General features: G+C 43.3%; 1 protein-coding gene across 1 annotated transcript in view; it reads right to left on the reverse strand.

Moving 5' to 3' along the window:
• Positions 1-1,612: 1,612 nt before the first annotated feature.
• Positions 1,613-19,476, reverse strand: part of GOLGA5 (golgin A5) — a 36,022-nt gene continuing 18,158 nt past the window's right edge. Inside the window, exons 4-13 of the mRNA XM_060261855.1 lie at positions 19,088-19,307; positions 17,125-17,248; positions 16,026-16,229; positions 15,559-15,729; positions 14,000-14,128; positions 12,150-12,248; positions 10,376-10,601; positions 9,097-9,202; positions 7,050-7,113; positions 1,613-2,254 (exon numbers count right to left, since the gene is read on the reverse strand). Of these exons, the coding sequence (XP_060117838.1) occupies positions 2,174-2,254; positions 7,050-7,113; positions 9,097-9,202; positions 10,376-10,601; positions 12,150-12,248; positions 14,000-14,128; positions 15,559-15,729; positions 16,026-16,229; positions 17,125-17,248; positions 19,088-19,307 (1,424 nt within the window). The 3' untranslated portion in view covers positions 1,613-2,173. The remainder of the gene's footprint in view (positions 2,255-7,049; positions 7,114-9,096; positions 9,203-10,375; positions 10,602-12,149; positions 12,249-13,999; positions 14,129-15,558; positions 15,730-16,025; positions 16,230-17,124; positions 17,249-19,087; positions 19,308-19,476) is intronic.

A 19,476-nucleotide genomic window follows, 5' to 3' on the forward strand; every position in this document is an offset into this window, starting at 1 on the left:
ATCTCTGGTACCTGGCATTACATTTTTATGGCATTCTTTGCAATCCTGCTCAGATTCCCCTGCCTAACTCAGATTTCAGAGAGCACATCTGTGAAGAAACGCCATTTTAGGCTATGGTTATCTGGGAGTTGGCAGGAAGAGGCCATCAAACCTAGTCTCTTCCTCCTCCCCCCTTCCCTCCAGTCTAAAAGCAGGAATTCGAGGAGGCCCCCTAGAGAGGCAGGAAGTCTTTCAGGCTGGTCTCCCAGAAGGCTGCAGGAGGGAAAACCAGTTCCTGGGCAGGAACTGGGTTTTATATATTAGTGATTTTTGGCAGGAAGACTGAAGTTTGAATTGGGTTTTGTTCAGCCAGTTCAGTTGGGCTGGTGAGTCTTGGAGACTGGTTATTTCAGAAGGTATGGTCATCCAGTGAGGGCAAGTTGTATAATAGGGAAAGAATGAGCGTTTTTCCCTAGTTTGATTTATTTCTTCTGTTCACTATTTAAAAATACCCTTACTTGTAAATTTTAAATAAATGTTTTGTCTTTTTAAAAGGTAGTCCCTCTGTACCACATAGTTTCCCCAACTGCCTTAGACCACGCTACTGCAAGAGGGGAGTCCAGGGAAGAAGGAAGGCATATGGTTGGCAAGAGTGCCAATCCTCCAGGGGTCTCCGAAAGAGGGACTTTGGTCTCTGTGTTAACAAGGTGCTGCGTTGGAAGAGAACCTTGAGGCTAGGCCTCGGAACTGGCAAGGGGGATTGGGAGTCCTGTTCCTCTCAGTCAGGAACACCTAAATTGAGCAGGTGGTGGCAGTGTACCTTAATGACGGGAAGATTAGCTCCCTTCAGGAGTTGGCAACGGGTCTGAAGGCAGAATCGGGCCAGTTCCGTCACAACATCCACGTATTACAAAGCTTGCATCTGCGGCTCTGAATGGTAAAGCTTTGTCCTGAGTGCTAGAAGGAAAGGCAGAGCCTAAACATGCATTAAAGTCCCTTTCTGAAAAAATGAGAACTGAGTTTTTACAGATGCAGAATGTTATGGCCGATATCAGTATTGTATGACCAATATCTGTGCTCACACTGTACAATCATATCCTTGAGGCCTAAGAGCTCCAATTCTCCTGCCTGACTCATTGCTGCACTTCTCAGATGTATATTCCAGGGCAGGGGGGTGGGGGGAGAAAGCAAGACAGTCTTCTATTAATGAGAAAATGCATCAAATGGCCATAGCGAACTTGCAATGGCTGATCAATAGTTCACAGATAAAAGATGCTATATAGGATTCAAGTGTTTAAAAACAGTTCTGAATTAACTTGCTGTTTTCACTGTCTTCTGGCAACCTCATTTGATCAGGAATATTCAACACATTCATGAATACAAACCTAGTTTGAATCTGCATATATTTCTTTACAATTAAAATGCCCACAATACCATGAATCTCTGAAGCCGTGAAAGGTTTTTAATAAGGCAGCTAGTGGTCCCTCTCAGAGATGCCAAGGCACGCTCAGTCTCACAGTTCTAGATGTACACAGCTATACAGGACTATTAAAATACACAGCTTACAAACACCAGCTCTTCTGCGTTACTCTGGAAGATATGCTTCTAACATGTTAAAGGACCAAAATTAACGCAATATATATATTTTTTATTTCTCTTTTTAAAGCTATTTACAGAAAAGATAAATGCCACCAAACAGCTGTCAGATTTGCCAGAAATGTATACATTAAAGAAAAGCTGAATTTATATTTTTACAGGGTTAAAAGGTGTAGAAACAACTGTAATAACTGGGAAAAAAAAACTGAACAGTTTATTTTGGCTTCTAAGCACAATCGGTTTCCCTGATTACAGCCTGTTTCCTATAGGATTGAGAATACAGCATGTACATTTGCAGACTGCAGATGTACAGGCTCTGATGTGCATGTACCCTTACAGGAGAATGATGAAAACGGAACAGAGGCCGCAGCTCACTCAAGCAGCCTTTTATCAAGGAAACTGCTTTTGCTTTATGGAAGTGAAAGGAACTCAGAAGGTCTGCCAAATAATTTAAGTCTGCCCAAGCAGCAACAGAACAGACGAGGCAGCTGTCCTGTTCTTCAAAGTTTTTCCCTTCCAGAGAATCAGTTGTTTTAAATACATCAGCAGTAAAAACTTTATTAATTGTCAGTGTTCAGTGCTGTTTCAGGATCATGTTTCAGTTCCCGCTTGGATTGTCATGATGCATCTCTGGAGTATAGGTAAGCAGAACCACCATGACCCACAGGTGAAGCAACACCTAATAAAAGAGAAATGAGAGCCAGTGAATAGCAACGAAGCCACAAGCAGCAAAAACCTCCCCATTCAGAGCCCCACAGGGCTCCAAGGTTCATAAGGAGCACCACACAAGCAGGAGCTACTCCCATCCACTGAGCACAGCGCTGAGCTACATGCTGGAGGTGAAGCCTGATGCATGCAAATGGGGTTCTTCTCATGATGGCAATAACTGCAGGGGGGAAGCATCACTCAGTCACATAATTTGTCATGTTTGCATTCCACCTTTCTCTAAAGAACTCAGGTATGCACATATGGGATCGTCTCATTTTATCTTTACAGCAACCCTGTGAGGCACATTACGCTAACAAGGTCGAATCCAGACTAAGTTTTCTGCTTATGAGACATTTCTAACAGTGCATCAGAATGGGGAATTAGTCGAAGTTACCCCACCCCTTCCGTTAGCAGAAGAGTTAGTCTGGATCCAACCCATGGTGATTGGTCTAAGATGACTCAGCAGATTTTACAGCAGAGTGAGGATTTAAAACTTTATATCTCCCCCAAAATCCAACACTCCATTGGCTACACACAATACCGGGTTGTAATCTACAAGCTGCAATGGACAATGGGAGGCTGCTATTTCCAGATTCTCATCATTTTTATTCCAAAACTGGTTTCCTCCAGGCAATGAAGCAAAGGTTGCAGAAATCTGGAGACAAGCAGGACTAACAAGACTAGTAGATATAGCTGATAATTCTGGATTATTACCTAAAAATATATTGGAAAGAAAACTGCAACAACAGATTCCTTGGTACTTTTATTTGCAGCTTCAATATACCTCTTCTACTTGAAGTAAACTTGAAAAAAGTAATGTCATTTCCTCACTCTGATTTTGACCTACTTCTTAAACAATCGGACTATAATCACAAAGGCATCATTTCTAAAACTTATGCTATATTGATTTCTCTGGATAGCGTTTACCATGCCAGTCAAAATGGCAACATAATTGTGGGATAGCTCTCAGCGATGACCAATGGGACAAGATCTGGTTCTCTAATTTAATCTAAACTGATCAGTTCAAAATTAATATCTTACAAAATTATAACACAGTGGTACCTTACACCTAAAAGACTATCCTTAATATCATCTAACCACTCTCCGTTATGCTGGAAAAACTGTGGTGGTTGGTGATTTTGCCCACTGCTGGTGGAAGTGTCCTCATATTACTTCATTTTGGCATGAGATTTTACAACAAATCAAAATTAAAACAGGATATGAAATTCCATTACTTCCTCAACTGATCTTCCTGGACATCTGGCAAGATCCAACAGTACCTCAATTTAGGCGAGCACTGATAACTAACATGCTGATAGCAGCAAAAACCCTAATTGCTTCAAAATGGAAATCCTCAGAACCTCAAGTTTCATCAGTCTCCAGCTGATTATCCAAGGTATGGGACATTGTCATACTAGAAAAAATTACAGATCATAACCAACATTCAAACTCGGACAATGATAACTTGAAATTCACAGAGAAATGGTTTCCTTTTATTGAGTTCATTACAGCAAATAACATTCAACCCACACAAACCAGAATATCTTGATCTTCTCTACTTATAAAAAAGTTTATAATATTTTCCTTCAGTTGTGTTTTTTTGTTTCTTTTCTATTTACTAACACTTTTATTTCTCTCTTTTTCTACCTTCCTTTTCTTTTACTGAGCTAGTCGTGGATCGCACCTAATTATAATTAGCAGATAGTAAATGTTGGAATAACCTGTAATAGTTTGCATAGAGAATATGTACGCAGTTAAGAATTCATAGCAATGCATAATTAATAGTTTAATGATAATATGGGTTCAATTAGATTAACTGTGTTTTGATACAGGAATTATTGTCTTAATCTTTTGTTTTCATCTTGACCTCTCTCCTTGGATAGAAAATGGTCTACATATCTAGATACATCTTTATAACTTAAAATCCTTACTCGATATTTTATTGTATGCATGTAAGTATTTATGCTTGTTTACAACCTGATTCCATAAGTTTAATTAATCTTATATGAATATAAATATTGATATTAACTTGTATATTTTTTAAAAAATTCAATAAAAATATAAAGAGACAATGGGAGGCTGCGTGTGCACACGGTCTTTGCCAAAGTCTATGACAAATGCTTTCTGTGAAACCCTCCTACAAGTTCTGATTTTTTATTTCCATCCAAATCAAGAGCGTGCACACTTAAATTTGTTGCAACAAAGACTTTGCATGATTGACCAGAAAAAAAGTGCTCTTCCTGTCGGGCTCCAAAAAGCCTTTCAAAATGCACAGTGATCCTGGCGCAAGGCTCCTGGAGAAAGCGACAATGGTGGCTGAAGAGACTGCAGATTAGATTGGGGAAAAGGCTGAAGCCCTGATGATTCACGCTGCAGATGCTAACTGAGCTTAGATACTAGTCTAAGAACTGTGCCTCTTAAAAAGCCACTGATTGTGGGGCAGAGGGGCTGTGAATAATTTTAACAGTGGAGGAAAATTTACAGAATCCATTTGATTTAATATTCAGAGCTAGCAGGGAGACAAGATGTTGAATAAAAGGGTCAGCCTGTAGTGTTGGTTCTGACTTCCCACAGCACTTCACTATCCTGCAGCCCAGAAAAATGGAAGCCCTAGCCTCAGCATGTTTTCTCTGGAAAGGAGTGTATGATTTTAACACTGGGAATATTTCAGTAGAGAAGCAGTGCAAAAGGGATTTCTTATATAACTGTAAAATTTACCTCAGTTAACCACAGACTTCTCTTCCCTCTAGTGGAAAATGGTGGGAATTCGACATATGTTTTGGATTCCCCACCCCCCTTCACTCAAGAAATAAAAACAGGTACAGGCTTGGATCCTGACAGAAATACCTGTTGATGGAAGGGTTTCTGTCAGCAAAACACGATTTTCTCATGCTTCCCCTCCTACTGCAAACCAAAATGCCTCTGGAAATACTGCTCCCAGAGGCGCAAGGTAACAGCTCCAGGAGGGGGAGTGAGAGGGCTGGTGGAGAGGGAAATCAGCACAAATCACCCCACTTCCATCTGCAGAATTTCTCCACAGGGTCTGACCCACATTCTTTTTGGGGGACCACCAAAGCAGCAAAAGCTTAGCTGTACAGACAGCGACCATTGCTCTGGAAACACCAGATATATGAAAAATTACACTTCACAGACAGAATCCTGCAATCCTGTAAAAAATGGCCCCCAAGCATTGCTGAGGCTTGTCAAATCTGCCTCATGTTAACCATTCCAACCTCTGAATCCCAGAGCCAGGAGGCAACATCAGGGGAAGGACTTGGCCTCTAAGCCTTGTTGTTGACTCTCCAGAGCAACTGGCTGGCCACTGTGTGAGACCGGATGCTGGACTAAACGGACCATGGGTCTGATCCATCAGGACTCTCTGCTTATGTTCATATGACTGTACACTCAAAACATGAACTAGAGTGCTGGCCCAAACAGGCCAGGACAACACTGTACGTGAAGCAGGGTGACACAGGACAACAAGAGAGCAGCTCTGATCCTGCAAAGGCAGAAGGGTGAACCTCTCTGACAGCTTTTCCACCCTGGCAGAACAAGGTTGACAGCAGAAGTCTAACATCAAGCAATAGTAACTCCAAAGGACTGGGAAAAGAGGGCACTGTAGATCAAATCCTCCCCCCCCCCCCCCCGCCCCATACACGTTCTTCCTTGCTACAGTAAGGAACAGCCAAGAGCTTCAGATGTTAGACCTAACCTGAGCAAGGAAAAGCCCAGCCTTGAGGGATGAAAGTAAACAGAGCTCCCTCTAGCTCTTCTTCCTAGATAGCACACTTTGGTGGGGGGACTAGTTTTCTTGTAGTCAGTACTTGAAAGAGAAGTAGCAGCAGCAACCACCTCAAAGGACTGGGGGAAGGGGGTATTTTAGAGATGGAACCTTCAGTGGGTCCCCTACAGACACACTTTTTTTTGCTACCTTCTGTACAGACAAGTTCTAGGGCACACTCACAGACCACAGAAGTGCCATGCAAGCTAAAGGACAGCAGGACATCAAGCATGGAAAGGATCCCTCTCTGACTCTTGTCTTGCTCCTCACTCCAAATGTTTTACCACTATGACTTTACACTGAAATCAGGGTTTTCTTCAGGTCTCACAAAAGTAATTTTATTTTAAGCTGCTGTGTGGTTTTTAACCCTTTTGTACAGCAAGCTACAATGTCAATTGCATTTTGAAAATGCTACTGTATCAAGACAGCCAGTGTGATCTAGTGGCTGAGGTGTCAGACTTGAATCTGGAAAACCCATGTCTGAATCCCCACTCATGCCATGAAAGCTTGCTGGGTGACACACCCTCAGCCTAATCTACCTCACAGGGCTGTTTGTGAGGCTAAAATAGAGGAGAGGAGAATGATGTGACCCATTTTGGGTTCCCAGTGTGGGAAATTGTAGGGTATAAATAAAACAAATAAACAAGTGTAATTCCATAAGGACCACTGATGCCACGCTTCCCTCCCCCTTTTACTTCACAGAAGCAAACTACGGAACTTTTCAGCTTTTTTATGTCTAGGAGAAACAGTCGCAAAGTATAACTACATTGATATGTAAAATGGTTTTTTACAATGACAACACAAACATCTGCTGTGCTGCTCAACTCCAAGATGAGGGTTCCTCATGAAGTGTGTTAAAATGCTAAACTTAATTCTATCTAACTTCTTCTTATGTATGCCATTCACTTGCCTGTCAGAGTAAAGTTACAGGTGATGCAAAAGAGACTAAAAACACAATATTCTTGAGTATATCAAACAAACTTACCATATAAATGATTACAAACACCCTTGCAGTGGGATACCGTCGTAGAAAGATTCCCAATCGAATGCTGTACCCAAGATAAATATAGCATTAGAGAAAGAAATATTTCTTTTCTTGTATTTTGCTTCATGGCAAAAATCAATCCCTTAGTTCTTTTCTGGATCCTATTTAAGAACTTCAATAAAATCCAAGCCTCATCACTTGATTTTTGTTCAGTCTGCATAAAGCAATTTAAGTCTTCTTAGCTATTATTATCTTCATTTACAGTCCACCTTTCTCATTGGAATGCAGGGAGGATTACAAATACAATACGAACTATTACATCTATTCTCAAGCAAATTATAAGTAAAGGTAGTCCCCTGTGCAAGCACCAGTCATTTCTGACTCTGGGGTGATGTGGCTTTCACAATGTTTTCACGGCAGACTTTTTACAGGGTGGTTTGCCATTCAAGCAAATTATAAAGCATTGTAAAAACATCTGAATCTAATAGGAAAGATTTCTGGTAAAACAGAATAAGGCCTTGGAGCTGGGCAGATTAGAGGTATGAGAAAGAATGTTCAGTCAATCCTTTGAGCAGAGGCCAAAGGATAACAAGATAATTCGGTCTAACAGCAAAGATTTTTCACATAACAACTGAACTGAAGAATTGGAAAAACAACACAAGCAAACAAAAGATGCGCTTAAAGCAAGGAAACAATCAATATAGGCAACATTTATCCCTTATATAAAACAATTCAATCTAACCACAAGATTCTTAGTAAAATCAATTGTTGCAATGAGGTTGAGAGCACAAGAATTCTTGTTTAAGGTTAGAAAACAATCAACGGAGGAAAAGTTTATTCCTTATAGAAGTCACTCCCTTGAGCTGATCCATTATACTGTAGTTCTGCTCTCTTTATAAGAACGCCCACCTTAACAATTCTGATTTGTGCATTTGGCAAAACTAGAAGCAGGGGGGCCTTCCTCAAAGAGGCCACAGGCCACAAACTAAATTGGCCGGTTTTGAAATAAAAATTCCAGATGAAAGATTCCACATTATTATTAACAAAGCAGGAAAGCTTTAATAATGCCACAACATGTATGAAGGGGGAGGGAGAGAAGGCAAGTACAGTAATGCCAGAAAGGCATAATCATTTCAGGGCTTCATTTCTGTGTTATGCTGAGCATGATGCAAAACCACATTATATGCAATTATATCTATTATCGAAGACAATGGTTGAAGTCTGGTCCTGTGGAAAAGCTCACAGAATGAGTTGGCGGGGGGCAGATCTGGAAGAACGTGGGGGTGGGGGGGAATCCACAGAGTTGTTGCCACCTGTAAGCTCTGCCACTATCTCCAACCCCGACCTTTAATGACCTTACCACAGATTTTACTCAATTAGTAAAATGGAGTAATGCAGATTTCTGGATAGTACCGTTCATTTAAGAAATGCAATTTTGGATTCTTTTTTGATAAATTATCAAAGGGACTGGAGAAATGGTCAATAAAATTGACTCCTCTTTCCCAGTCAACATCAATTGCTATGCTGTGAGCAGGGGTCATTTTGTAGGAAAAAAGGTGCAGGAGCTCAGTAGCATATCTCATTTGCATATGCCCCGGGATCTGTGTGCAGCAGGGAGAGAACTCTCCACTGCATGCAGACTCTGGCTGGAGGTTCAGGAGCTGTGCTCCTGTGAGCTCCTTCTGAATTCAAGCCCTGGCTTTGAGAGAACTAGAAAAGGGAGGCAGGTGAAGACGGCATTTAAACTCCAGCTGCAGACAGGAGTAAAGTCAAAATAAGCCTATAAAACGAAGCACCTGCCTTCTACCAAGTCAGACCATTGATCTAGCAAAGTATGTATCATCTACTTTGACTGACAGCAGCAATCCAGCATCTCAGGTCAAAGTCTGCCACATTGCCTACTAGCTGATCCTTTTAACTGGAGATAATAAGAACTGAAGCTGGGATCTTCAGCACGCAAACTGGATGCTCCACCGCTGAGTCAGCTTCCCATTTGCTTACAGGAAAAAAAGGGGGGGGAAAGCCCACAATGGTGCCATTTCCTCACCTGAACTGGTCTATGCTGCTGGCAGCTTTGCGGACTCTGCCATACATTCCTGCCATGTTAACGTCGGTATCGCTAAAAAGGACAGGAACATTTCGCATACGAGTTCCTAGATAGTTTTTTTTAAAACAAAAAAATCAATTAGTACCAGGTATCTGGAGAGGGGACATAAAAATTCACTACATAAATAAATAGCAACAGAAAACTGACATATCAGCAATTATGAACATTAGTCACCCTTACGTAGGTTTATGCGTCTACTGATATTTTTGTAAACTGGCCTGAATGCTATGTAGTGCCAGGAGGAGAAATCCCTAAACAAATAACAACGTGGCAACAAAAAAACCGTGTGCTGAGTTCATGCACGCACCCCTTGGTGTCTTCTCAACCTCCCATTCCATCCCCGACTGGAAGAGGCGGTAGAAGGCCAGACAGAGAAGATTCTGGTTCAGTTAGTTAATTAGCACACTCCCTTTCTGCTGCACAGAAGAACTCAGGGCAGCCAAGAAATTAACACAGGGACAAACAAACCAGATTTTTAAAGTATGCTATCAAAAGAACCAAACAGCTTCACAAAAACAGCAATAACCACATAGTGCATAGCATAATTAACTCTATGCAGTAACATTCCTGATCTACCTGGCCAACCTTCTGTGGCATTTAAGCCCCAGAGAGGATTGAGAGGATTCTATGAATGACTGCATATGCTTATCTAGTTTCTGCCAGAGAATGTTCCCTCTTTCTGTAAAATTTCCAGCTGCACGAGGGTCCACGATCTTCCACAAACTGAAGGTCAGGCAGAAAGGAAACATTCTCAATAGCAAAGACTTATGTAGTGCACACAGGAGTCATACATAGAATCCAAGACACGGAGTTGCATGGAGAGGTGTGCAAACTCAAGACACAGAGTAGGAACAGACCAACCCCCTTCTTCTTTATGCATTCCCACATGCATAAAGGGAAGGGGAAGAGGTGGTTTTCACCAGTTCCTCCATTCGGTGACAAATGACCTCTAAATCCCTTTTCCAGCTATTCGGGGGGGGGGGTTTCCCCTGAACCCCAGAAGCAGAATTTGGGGTGTCATTTGGGGTTACAGGGTGGGAAACATGGATGTTGTTGTGCTCCATGGTTAGAAATCTTTCCATCAGTGAAACTTGTAGGCAAGATATGGCTTCAGCCAATTTAGCTAAAATACAACTATTTATTTGAGCCATTTTTAGTCATCTTTACTCGGCTAAAATGGCTGCAAGGACACTGGCTGTTGTCATTTTTCCATCTTTACCTTCACTGCTGTCAAGTCCGGCCATGTTAATGGAGGGACCGTTGGTTGAATTTCCCTGGACAGCCTTCAGCTGCTGCTCCATTCGTTCCAGCTGGTAGACCAAGGAGTTCTTCTCTGTGCTGAGACTCTCCAACATTGTCTGTTTCTGAATTAGTGTTTCTGTCAGCTGATGTAGCCTGTTTTCCAGCTCAGACTGACTGCTACTGCTCAGTGTTTTGTTGGTTAGCTGGAATGAAACAAACAAGAAGAGATACTACAGTACAGGGTGGCTGGAGGTAAAATCATGATGATTTAAATAAGTTGGTTTCCTCTTTGTACATCTCCCCTAGAAGCAAGGCTTGCCAACTGATTACTGTAACAATACATACCTAGAACTGCTTGCTTGCAACCAAGTTTATGCGGCCTCAGAGCATAATTCAAGAACTTTGGACCAATGAGGAGGATCCAACTATCCTCCAAGGTGCCTTCTTTCAGTCTAAGGAAGCCTTAAATGACTCTTCCATCAAATCAAATGTTGCTCAGTGGAATGGTAGAATCCACCCCATAAAGATTTATTTATTTATTTATTTTATGATTTATATCCCGCCATTCCCAACAAGTGGCTCAGGGTGGCTCACAACACAAAATTTCACATAAATAGAATTTAAGCATAAAAACAGTTAAAATAATTAATACATTTAAAATTTTAAGACATTTAAGCCATTTAAAACATTAGGGACAGCAGACATCTAGTATAACTACACTTGGTTTCTTGTACCAGCTAGTCATAGGCCAGCCGGAAGAGGGTTGTCTTACAGGCCCTGCGGAATTGGGCAAGGTCCCGCAGGGCCCTCACCTCTTCCGGCAGCTGGTTCCACCAGGAAGGGGCTGTAACAGAAAAGGCCCGGTCCCTGGTAGATTTTAAGCGGGCTTCTTTTGGCCCGGGGATAACTAGGAGATTTCGAGCTCCCGATCTCAGTACTCTCTGGGGAACATGTGGGGAGAGACAGTCCTTCAGGTAGGCAGGTCCTAGGCCATATAGGGCTTTAAAGGTAATAACCAGCACCTTGTACCGGACTCGGTAAGCTATTGGCAGCCAGTGCAGATCCCGGAGCCCTGGCCGGATGTGCTCCCTTCTTGGGAGTCCTAACAGCAGCCGGGCCGCGGCATTCTGCACTAGTTGCAGCTTTCGGGTTTGGCACAAAGGCAGCCCCATGTAGAGAGCATTGCAATAGTCCAACCTCGAGGTGATGGATCCAACTAGCTTTTTTCCTGACATAGAAAGGGAAGGGGGATTCCCCAATGACCACCAAAAAAAGTACATGCTGGAAATAATGCAAATTATGTGGGATGGGGATTGTAGTAAGGAGAGGAATTGGGTGCAATTGACTGAAAAAAATATAGCTAGATCCATCCCCAAACTGAACACTTCCTGTGCCACTGAATAGAGATAAGGGATTCTGTTTTACTAGCTGTCAGCACAACATGCTCAGGGAGATGGATCTTCCTTCCCCACAGTCTCCTTGTTTCACCAGCCCTCTTGAAAGCCTGTAAGTTGGATTCAAAGATATCCTTCCATGAGTATATGTTTTGTTACTGGGAGGGGGGTTGCTGGTTTTGCAGTTTCCATGGAATTCCCACTTGAGCGGCAGTCCTCACCCTCTCCATCCTTCATCTTACATTGTTACCAAGGGTTCCCTGAACTGCTTTTTCAGCAGCACAAAAGGAACAGAAGATGGGGGAGGTGGGAACAATCTGTTCAGCAAACAGATCCCTGATGGCAGAAAATCATTACCTGGTTTCTCAGCTTCTGAATTTCTTCTTCTCTGTCTGATATTCGACTTTGCAATGTATTCTTTGTCCGGTACAATTCTTCTTCAGTATAGCGGAGCTCCTGTAAAATACATATATCTAGCAATGATTATTAGAGAAGTGTTATGATTAAGTATGCCAAGTGGAAGTCCCTCTTACTGGATTTCAACATTAGATGATCTTCCTGGTTCATAGTCATAAAGGGGTACCCAAGCAGTACTTAGAATCATAGAATTGAAAGGGACCTCCAGGGTCATCTAGATGCAGGAATGCAGGAAACTCACAAATACCTCCCCCTAAATTCACAGGATCTTCATTGCTGTCAGATGGCCATCTAGTCTCTGTTTAAAAGCCTCCAAGGAAGGAGAGCCCACCACCTCCCAAGGAAGCCTGTTTCACTGAGGAATCACTCTAGCAGTCAGGAAGTTCTTCCTAATGTTGAGCAGGAAATTCTTTTAATTTCAACCTACAAATTTAGGGTGGTAACCTAGATAAGGTTCTGGTCCTACCTTCTGGGGCCACAGAAAACAATTCCACACCATCCTCTATAGGACAGCCCTTCAAAAGGACAGTGGTAATAGAACACCACTGTATGGTTCAATATAGATAGTAAACATTATGCAGCCAGCTCAGAAGAACAAATGGGAACTGTTGCCTTTTCATAAGGGCAGTCTTGCAGCCATCTAATTAATATGGAATATCCGAAAGGAACAGGTAATCCTGCAAGATAAATAATTCCCAGAAGGAAAGGAAATTAAACATCTACTTTCTCATGAAACCTTTTTCACTTTGCAACAGCTATTCACAAATATATTCACACACACACATTTTTAAATCCCAGATGAGACAGCAGAAAACCAGTAACCTTTCTAAGAGCATATTGGTGGTTCTTCAAAGTGGCTGAGAGACCACTTTGGAGAAGCATAAACACACACATATATAAGGACTTCATCAGGATCTTGCTTATCTGCCAAAACAACAAGCTGTAGTATCAAGCTATAGTATCATTTAGTAATGTTCATATTTAAGGGACACAGTCCTTTTCCCTTACCACTCACCTACATCAAAATGCAATACAGTGGGTTTCTCACAGGCTGCACATATAGGCCAGTACAACAACTGTTTGGGACACGTGCTAGACCTCTTTACCTGAAGGGATCTGCCACCATCTACTTTGGACTTTGAAGGCAGTAAAATTAGTCCACAGAAGTATAATATTGAACCACAGCCGCCCTGACCTGGATAGCCCAGGCAAGCTCAATCTCATGGTAAGCTAAGTAGGGCTGACCCTGCCAAGTATTTTGAAGGAAAGTTCCTTGGAATACCAGGTGCGGGTGGCAGAGGCAGGCTATATCAAGGCACTTCTCTGAACACCCTCCATGACCCAGTAGGGATCACCAGAAGTCATCAGAAGTCATTACGACCTTCAAGCATGCACACACACAAAATACAAAAAACTGATGATGATGATGAGCCACAGTAGGATTCCAGATCACACAAAGGCTCCCTTTACAACCCATCCTTCTTCTGGGTCTTTGGGCTTGATTCCAGCATTTAGATTTGGTAGCTGGAGTCTTTGTCAGCTCAGGGAACTTAGGGACCACTGGCTCTTGAGTAGTTCAAACACATTTCAAAAGTCAGTTTATTAGAAGTTATACTCTCCACCCATTCCGCAGTTCCCCTTCTATAGGACCAATGATCACTTTGAAAATTTCCCTTAGCACCCACAGCAAGTCCTGCAGTTCTGATCTAAACCAGTATTACAAGCCTGGGGAGGGGCAAAATTAGATTTCACTTGCATAAACATAAGGACAGCAAAACCAATCGACATACCTGTTTCTGCCTCTCCAGTTCAGCCTCGACTTCTTGCTTGGCTGTTTTGTGCACTGAGATTTGGTCCTGCAAATCCTGAATCTGTTCTCTGGTGGACTCTGCTTCACTCATCTGCTGTGCTTCCATATCCTACGGATAATTATTCATTGGTGCAGTTTCACAAAACAAAGTATTGGTTGTCATAAACTTGGTCCCATCAGCTAGTACCCGACCTCTGCACCATTGCATATGATCAATCCTTATGCTTGTTTCCCCAGCACACAGCCTGTGGGCCAAGTCAGTCCCACGGACAGCATCTTCAGATGTCATGAAGCAGAGCTGGTAGCTGTGTCCATGGACGATTTGGGTGCCTGGCTATTGGGGCTTCCACTGGACCACTTCATCTGAAGGGCACACACAATCTTTAACCTGAGCTCAGCCTCACGCATATCATCCTTTGGATATTACAAAGAAGAGTCACCACATTGGCTTGAATCCACTCAAGTGCCTCCATGGATGGAAGGACCTTCCTGTCGTGGCACATGACTCTACAGTCTTCCCTCTCCTGCTGCAGCCAGAAATGCTGCTCCCAGGCTGCAGCAGTAAGGGAGAGGCAAAAGTCACACTCCATGGGCAGAAATCCTTCTGCCTACAGAAATGATTTGACAGAGCCAAATGACTGTACAGCTATCTGGTGGCGTTTTTTTTTAAATTCACAACTTCTCGGTGTATCCCCTCCCATCAGCAATACCCCAAATTCCTGAGCTGGTAGTCACTGGCATCATTTCCAGCATCGAGTTGCTGCCAAAGCACACTCACTGCATAAGTAAGATCTTCTCCAGTGGCTAAGGGGCACCAGTTTTCCTGCTCTGAAAAGAAGTAGCCAGCTTTGCAGGGCTTTGATTGTCAAATCCTGGTGTTCTTAAATTACTGTCCCCCTTCCTTAAAGCAGGGCTGTGCACAACACTGATTGGCTCGGTCTTGTGGCAGTCATGAAGCCACTCCCCCTACCTGACTGGAACAGATTTCAAAATGTAAAAAGCAGAACAGGAGATTTAAAAAGTATAATAAAGATCCAAACAACCTATTTGATAGTCATATGGAAGTCTGAATATAAAAAAGAAAACCAAACAGACATCCTGCCTGAGGCAGTGGGGAGGGGGCAGCAATCAAGTTTTGCTCCAGACTTCATACTGGAAGTATTACAGCAGCAACAGCGGGAGAAAGGGAGCAGAAAAACCTCCATTTCTGTTCCTGCTTTTACATCTGTTGCCTGAACCAACAGAACACAAAACAGTGCGAGGCCCCAAAGACCTCTCTCTTTTTAAGCTTCATTTCTACTCCAGTTTCTTCTAAGGAGCTCTGGACCAAGTACACAATCTTCTCAACAACTCCACTGAGAGTTGTTGCTGCATGCTAAAACTAGAATGTGCAACTGATCTCCAGTCAGGAAGAGATCTTTGCAGTCCACAGATCTGTGTTCTCTCCATTACATCACAGAGGCCCAACTTTTCTTCTCCCACCTGACTATACAAGGAGAGGAAGGAAAAACATCAGGATCAGAGCACGTTAGTCCATACCTGGAGCTCCGTCCTCAGCTGCTGCACCTGCCCCCGAAGCTTTTGCATTTCCTCCTTCTGTGTTTCTCGCTCGTGCCTCAGCTCCTCTAGCTCCATGATGCTGGCTGTTTGGCTGTCCAAGCCTTCAATGCCAGAGCCTTCTTTCAGGCTGTTGATCAACTTTTCTTTAGACTGTGAATTAAAACATAATGATGTTAGTGCACCTGCATCACAATCCCAAGAGTCTATGCTCAATTATGTACACTACCTGCACTATTTGAATCTGGGAACAACATCTTGAACCCACACATGGACTTAAAGGGGACGGCTCCTCTCTGTTGTTTTTCCTCAACATCTGAGGCTAAAGCATGTTACTTTCATACAAGGAAGTTTTACTGAGCTTCTAATAATAAGCGAGTGCTGCGGCATACATCACTTTCCTGACAAGGCTTACAATATTATCCGAGGAGTTACATTAATGGCTTCACCTGGAGAATGCGTGTAGCTTTTTGCTTGTAGTCAACCAGTTCTTGTTTAGCAGACTCCAGGTTGGCTTTGGCTACTTTGACGTGTTGCTGAAATTCATCGGCTCTCCGCTTCTCTTCTGTGCACTTTCTTTCAGCTGCGGTCACAGCTTCCGCCAAGCTCTGACGTTCGACTTCCATTTTGCTGAGGCGAGCTGCAAACTCGTTCTGTGAGGAGCAGGTTTTAAAAGCCATTTTTACTACCAAATAAGCAGGGGAAGCTCAAAATACTGTCAGTAATAAAGGCAGAACCCAAACATGAAGGAGAGTGAAACATTTCAATGCAGTCCTCCCAAGACAACCAGACACCTGGCAGATAACCAACCAGTCATGGCTGGAGGGCTGCATTCAGCTTCTGCAGGCTTGCCTAGCCACCAGTTCTAGCAGGCAGCAAACAGGCCAAACTAGGCTGGGCTGGCTGGCCAGTGGGCACTTGCCACCTAAGGCCTCACAGCACTACTGAACAGCCACTTGCTATTTCAGGTCCCAGTTTGCAAAGTGGACTGATCAGTTTCTTACAGGCCCTTGCAACTCCCAGGAAGAGGGGATAAGAAAATACAATGTTGCAGATGCACTCAGTGTTTCTTCTAAGTTGTATGCATGAGTGGCTGCTCATTAACACAGGAAGCCCCACTTAGCAGCAACCTGGGGCTGCGCAAGGTCTTGCACTGCCCATTGCCCAGTTTAAGATGACAGCAGTTATATCCGGCTCAGGATGTGAACTGCTCTGCTTAGTGGGGAAAAAGAATTAGAGGTAACATTGGATGCACTGAATTTATTGCACAAGCTATTCTGTTTCAAGTTTTGTTTCTGTTTCAATTTCCTTTGGCAACAGAAATCAACCCAACCTCACAAAAATGCTACTTGTATTTGTGCTGAATCTCAGATGGGATAAATAAGAGGAGTCACTGAAGCTGAAGGAAACAGAAGACTGCCTTCCCTCACTCCCCGGAACGGGTCATTAGAGTGCAAAAGGAATAACAATATTTGAAGGTGCCCTTCTGTGCTTTTTAGGGATCAGTCGTCAAGCAGCAAAAGGAGTCAGCTATTCTGCTGTTCTGACCTGCATCTGTTTGTAGCCATCTTGCTCCCGTTTGAGCGCAGACTCTGCATCGTGTAACCTCTCCCGAAGAGTCTGAAGAGCTTGGTTGTGCAAGCTGTTCCCTTCACAGTTATCCTGTATTATTCTAGGCAGACAGACAGACCAGGAATCAGTAAACCTGACACAGGAAGAAAGCACATTCTTTGCTTTCAAAATAAATACGATTGTTTAGGGGCTACACCAGTGGCCAAATGTGTCCTTTGCACACAGAATCTCCCATGCCCTATCCCTGCCACATCCAGTCCAAAGCTGCAAGGTGCTGAGCATGTCATTTCTCTGCCTGAGACCTCATAGAGCTGCTGCCAGACAGAACAGACAGCTCTAGACTGGACCAGTGGTCATATATGCTTGAGACTTTTTTCCCTTAAAAAGTATGCTAGAATTTATCCTATGCGATTAGTGAATGTGCATACAGCGCTATCAAGCCACAGTCAATTTATGGCAATCCCCCAATGAAAAAAAGAAAGTGTGCAAGTTAGTGGATCAACAGTGCAATCTTATTGCACTGGTTGAACATATGAACATATGAAGCTGCCTTATACTGAATCAGACCTTTGGTCCATCAAAGTCAGTATTGTCTTCTCAGACTGGCAGCGGCTCTCCAGGGTCTCAAGCTGAGGTTTTTCACACCTATTTGCCTGGACCCTTTTTTGGAGATGCCAGGGATTGAACCTGGGACCTTCTGCTTCCCAAGCAGATGCTCTACCACTGAGCCACCGTCCCTCCCTGAGGGAGGTTAAGTGGTTAAGTGTGCAGACTCTTATCTGGGAGAACCGGGTTTGATTCCCCACTCCTCCACTTGCACCTGCTGGAATGGCCTTGGGTTAGTCATAACTCTGGCAGAGGTTGTCCTTGAAATGGCAGCTGCTGGGAGAGCCCTCTCAGCCCCACCCACCTCACAGGGTGTCTGTTGTGGGGGGAGAAGATATAGGAGATTGTAAGCCGCTCTTGAGTCTCTGATTCAGAGAGAAGGGCGGGGTATACATCTGCAATTCTTCTTCTTATGTAAGAATTACGTCAATCTTTCAGTGGTGCTGTGAGTCCAGTCCACTGTTTGTCTCAGTATGTCTCAATTCTTAGCGTTTCCACTAACAGCATAGTCTTCCTGCAACATAAAGAGCCTTCCATTGGTACAAGAAGTCTTCTGCTGGAGGAACTCCCCAAGCAACCAAGAAAGGCCTGTTGTCTTGGAAGAGGGCCCCATCATAAAGGGAACCTTCAAATCCAACTTTTGATGCTACCCTAGAACTAGACCAATACTGAGACAAACAGTGGACTGGACTCACAGCACCACTGAAAGATTGAGGTAACTCTTGCATATGATCACACCCTTGATCCACTAACTTGCACACCTTCTGTTTTTCAAACAACAAAGTTGTGAAGAGAAAACAAAAAATCCAAAGTTAAATTATTTCCTTTGACAAGGATGGTTTTTGTACTTAGGACTTTTTCTTCTTCTACCAAAAAGAAAAGAACAAGAACAAACTCCCTTAAAATGGAAGGTTTTGTAATTTTTGTGAGAAACGCTTTTTAAAAATTCCTCTGTGGCTCTGATCCTTGGCCTCACTACAGGAAGCCACCTGGTGTTTATCTCATGTACTTCTTTTACTTATTTTGGAACTTTTTATGCCTCCACTACTGAGTTCTGTTCAGGGCTGTTGTCCTTCCTGCCCAGCTCTTTTGTTCCACTGCCCACAGTCTCAGCATTCACTCCAGTGAGCTCAAACGTCTGGCTCCCTCTCTTCCTGTAACATGTGGCCACTTGACTCAGATATCATGTGACTTCCCATCACATGCTTTTAGCTCGGTGGGGTACCATGTTCAGTGGGCCTTGGGTCAGGAAAGGTTGAAGACCACTGCTTTGGAGAAAGCAAAGACAGTTTGAATCCCCTGTTAATACAGTGGAACGGAGGTTTCTGCATACCGAGATTTTTCCGACTTCAGGGTTTCCAGAGCTTCGGTCCGTGAACTCAGAAGCTGATCCGCTTCCTGCAGCCTCACTTTCAGGACAGCCAACTGGGAATCCTTGGCAGAGGCAGCTTCCGTCAGATCATCCACCCGAGCCTGAAGTTCGCGAACAAGCCTGTCGTTCTTCGAATTGTCACCATTCCACTTTTCAATCCTTGCTCGGGCATTGCTCAACTCTGCATGATTCAAATCAGCAAAAGTTAGCATGATTGACATGCATATTTATTTCTGGCATATTTACAGTCAATATTTCTTGCATGCCCAGCATGATTCTCTCGGGAACCAGAAATGAGGCAGCAACAAGAAATAAGCTTAATGGGGCGTGAGTATATTGACCTTGTGCAG

Source organism: Heteronotia binoei, chromosome 21 (genome assembly GCF_032191835.1).
Source record: "Heteronotia binoei isolate CCM8104 ecotype False Entrance Well chromosome 21, APGP_CSIRO_Hbin_v1, whole genome shotgun sequence".
Taxonomy (NCBI): domain Eukaryota; kingdom Metazoa; phylum Chordata; class Lepidosauria; order Squamata; family Gekkonidae; genus Heteronotia; species Heteronotia binoei.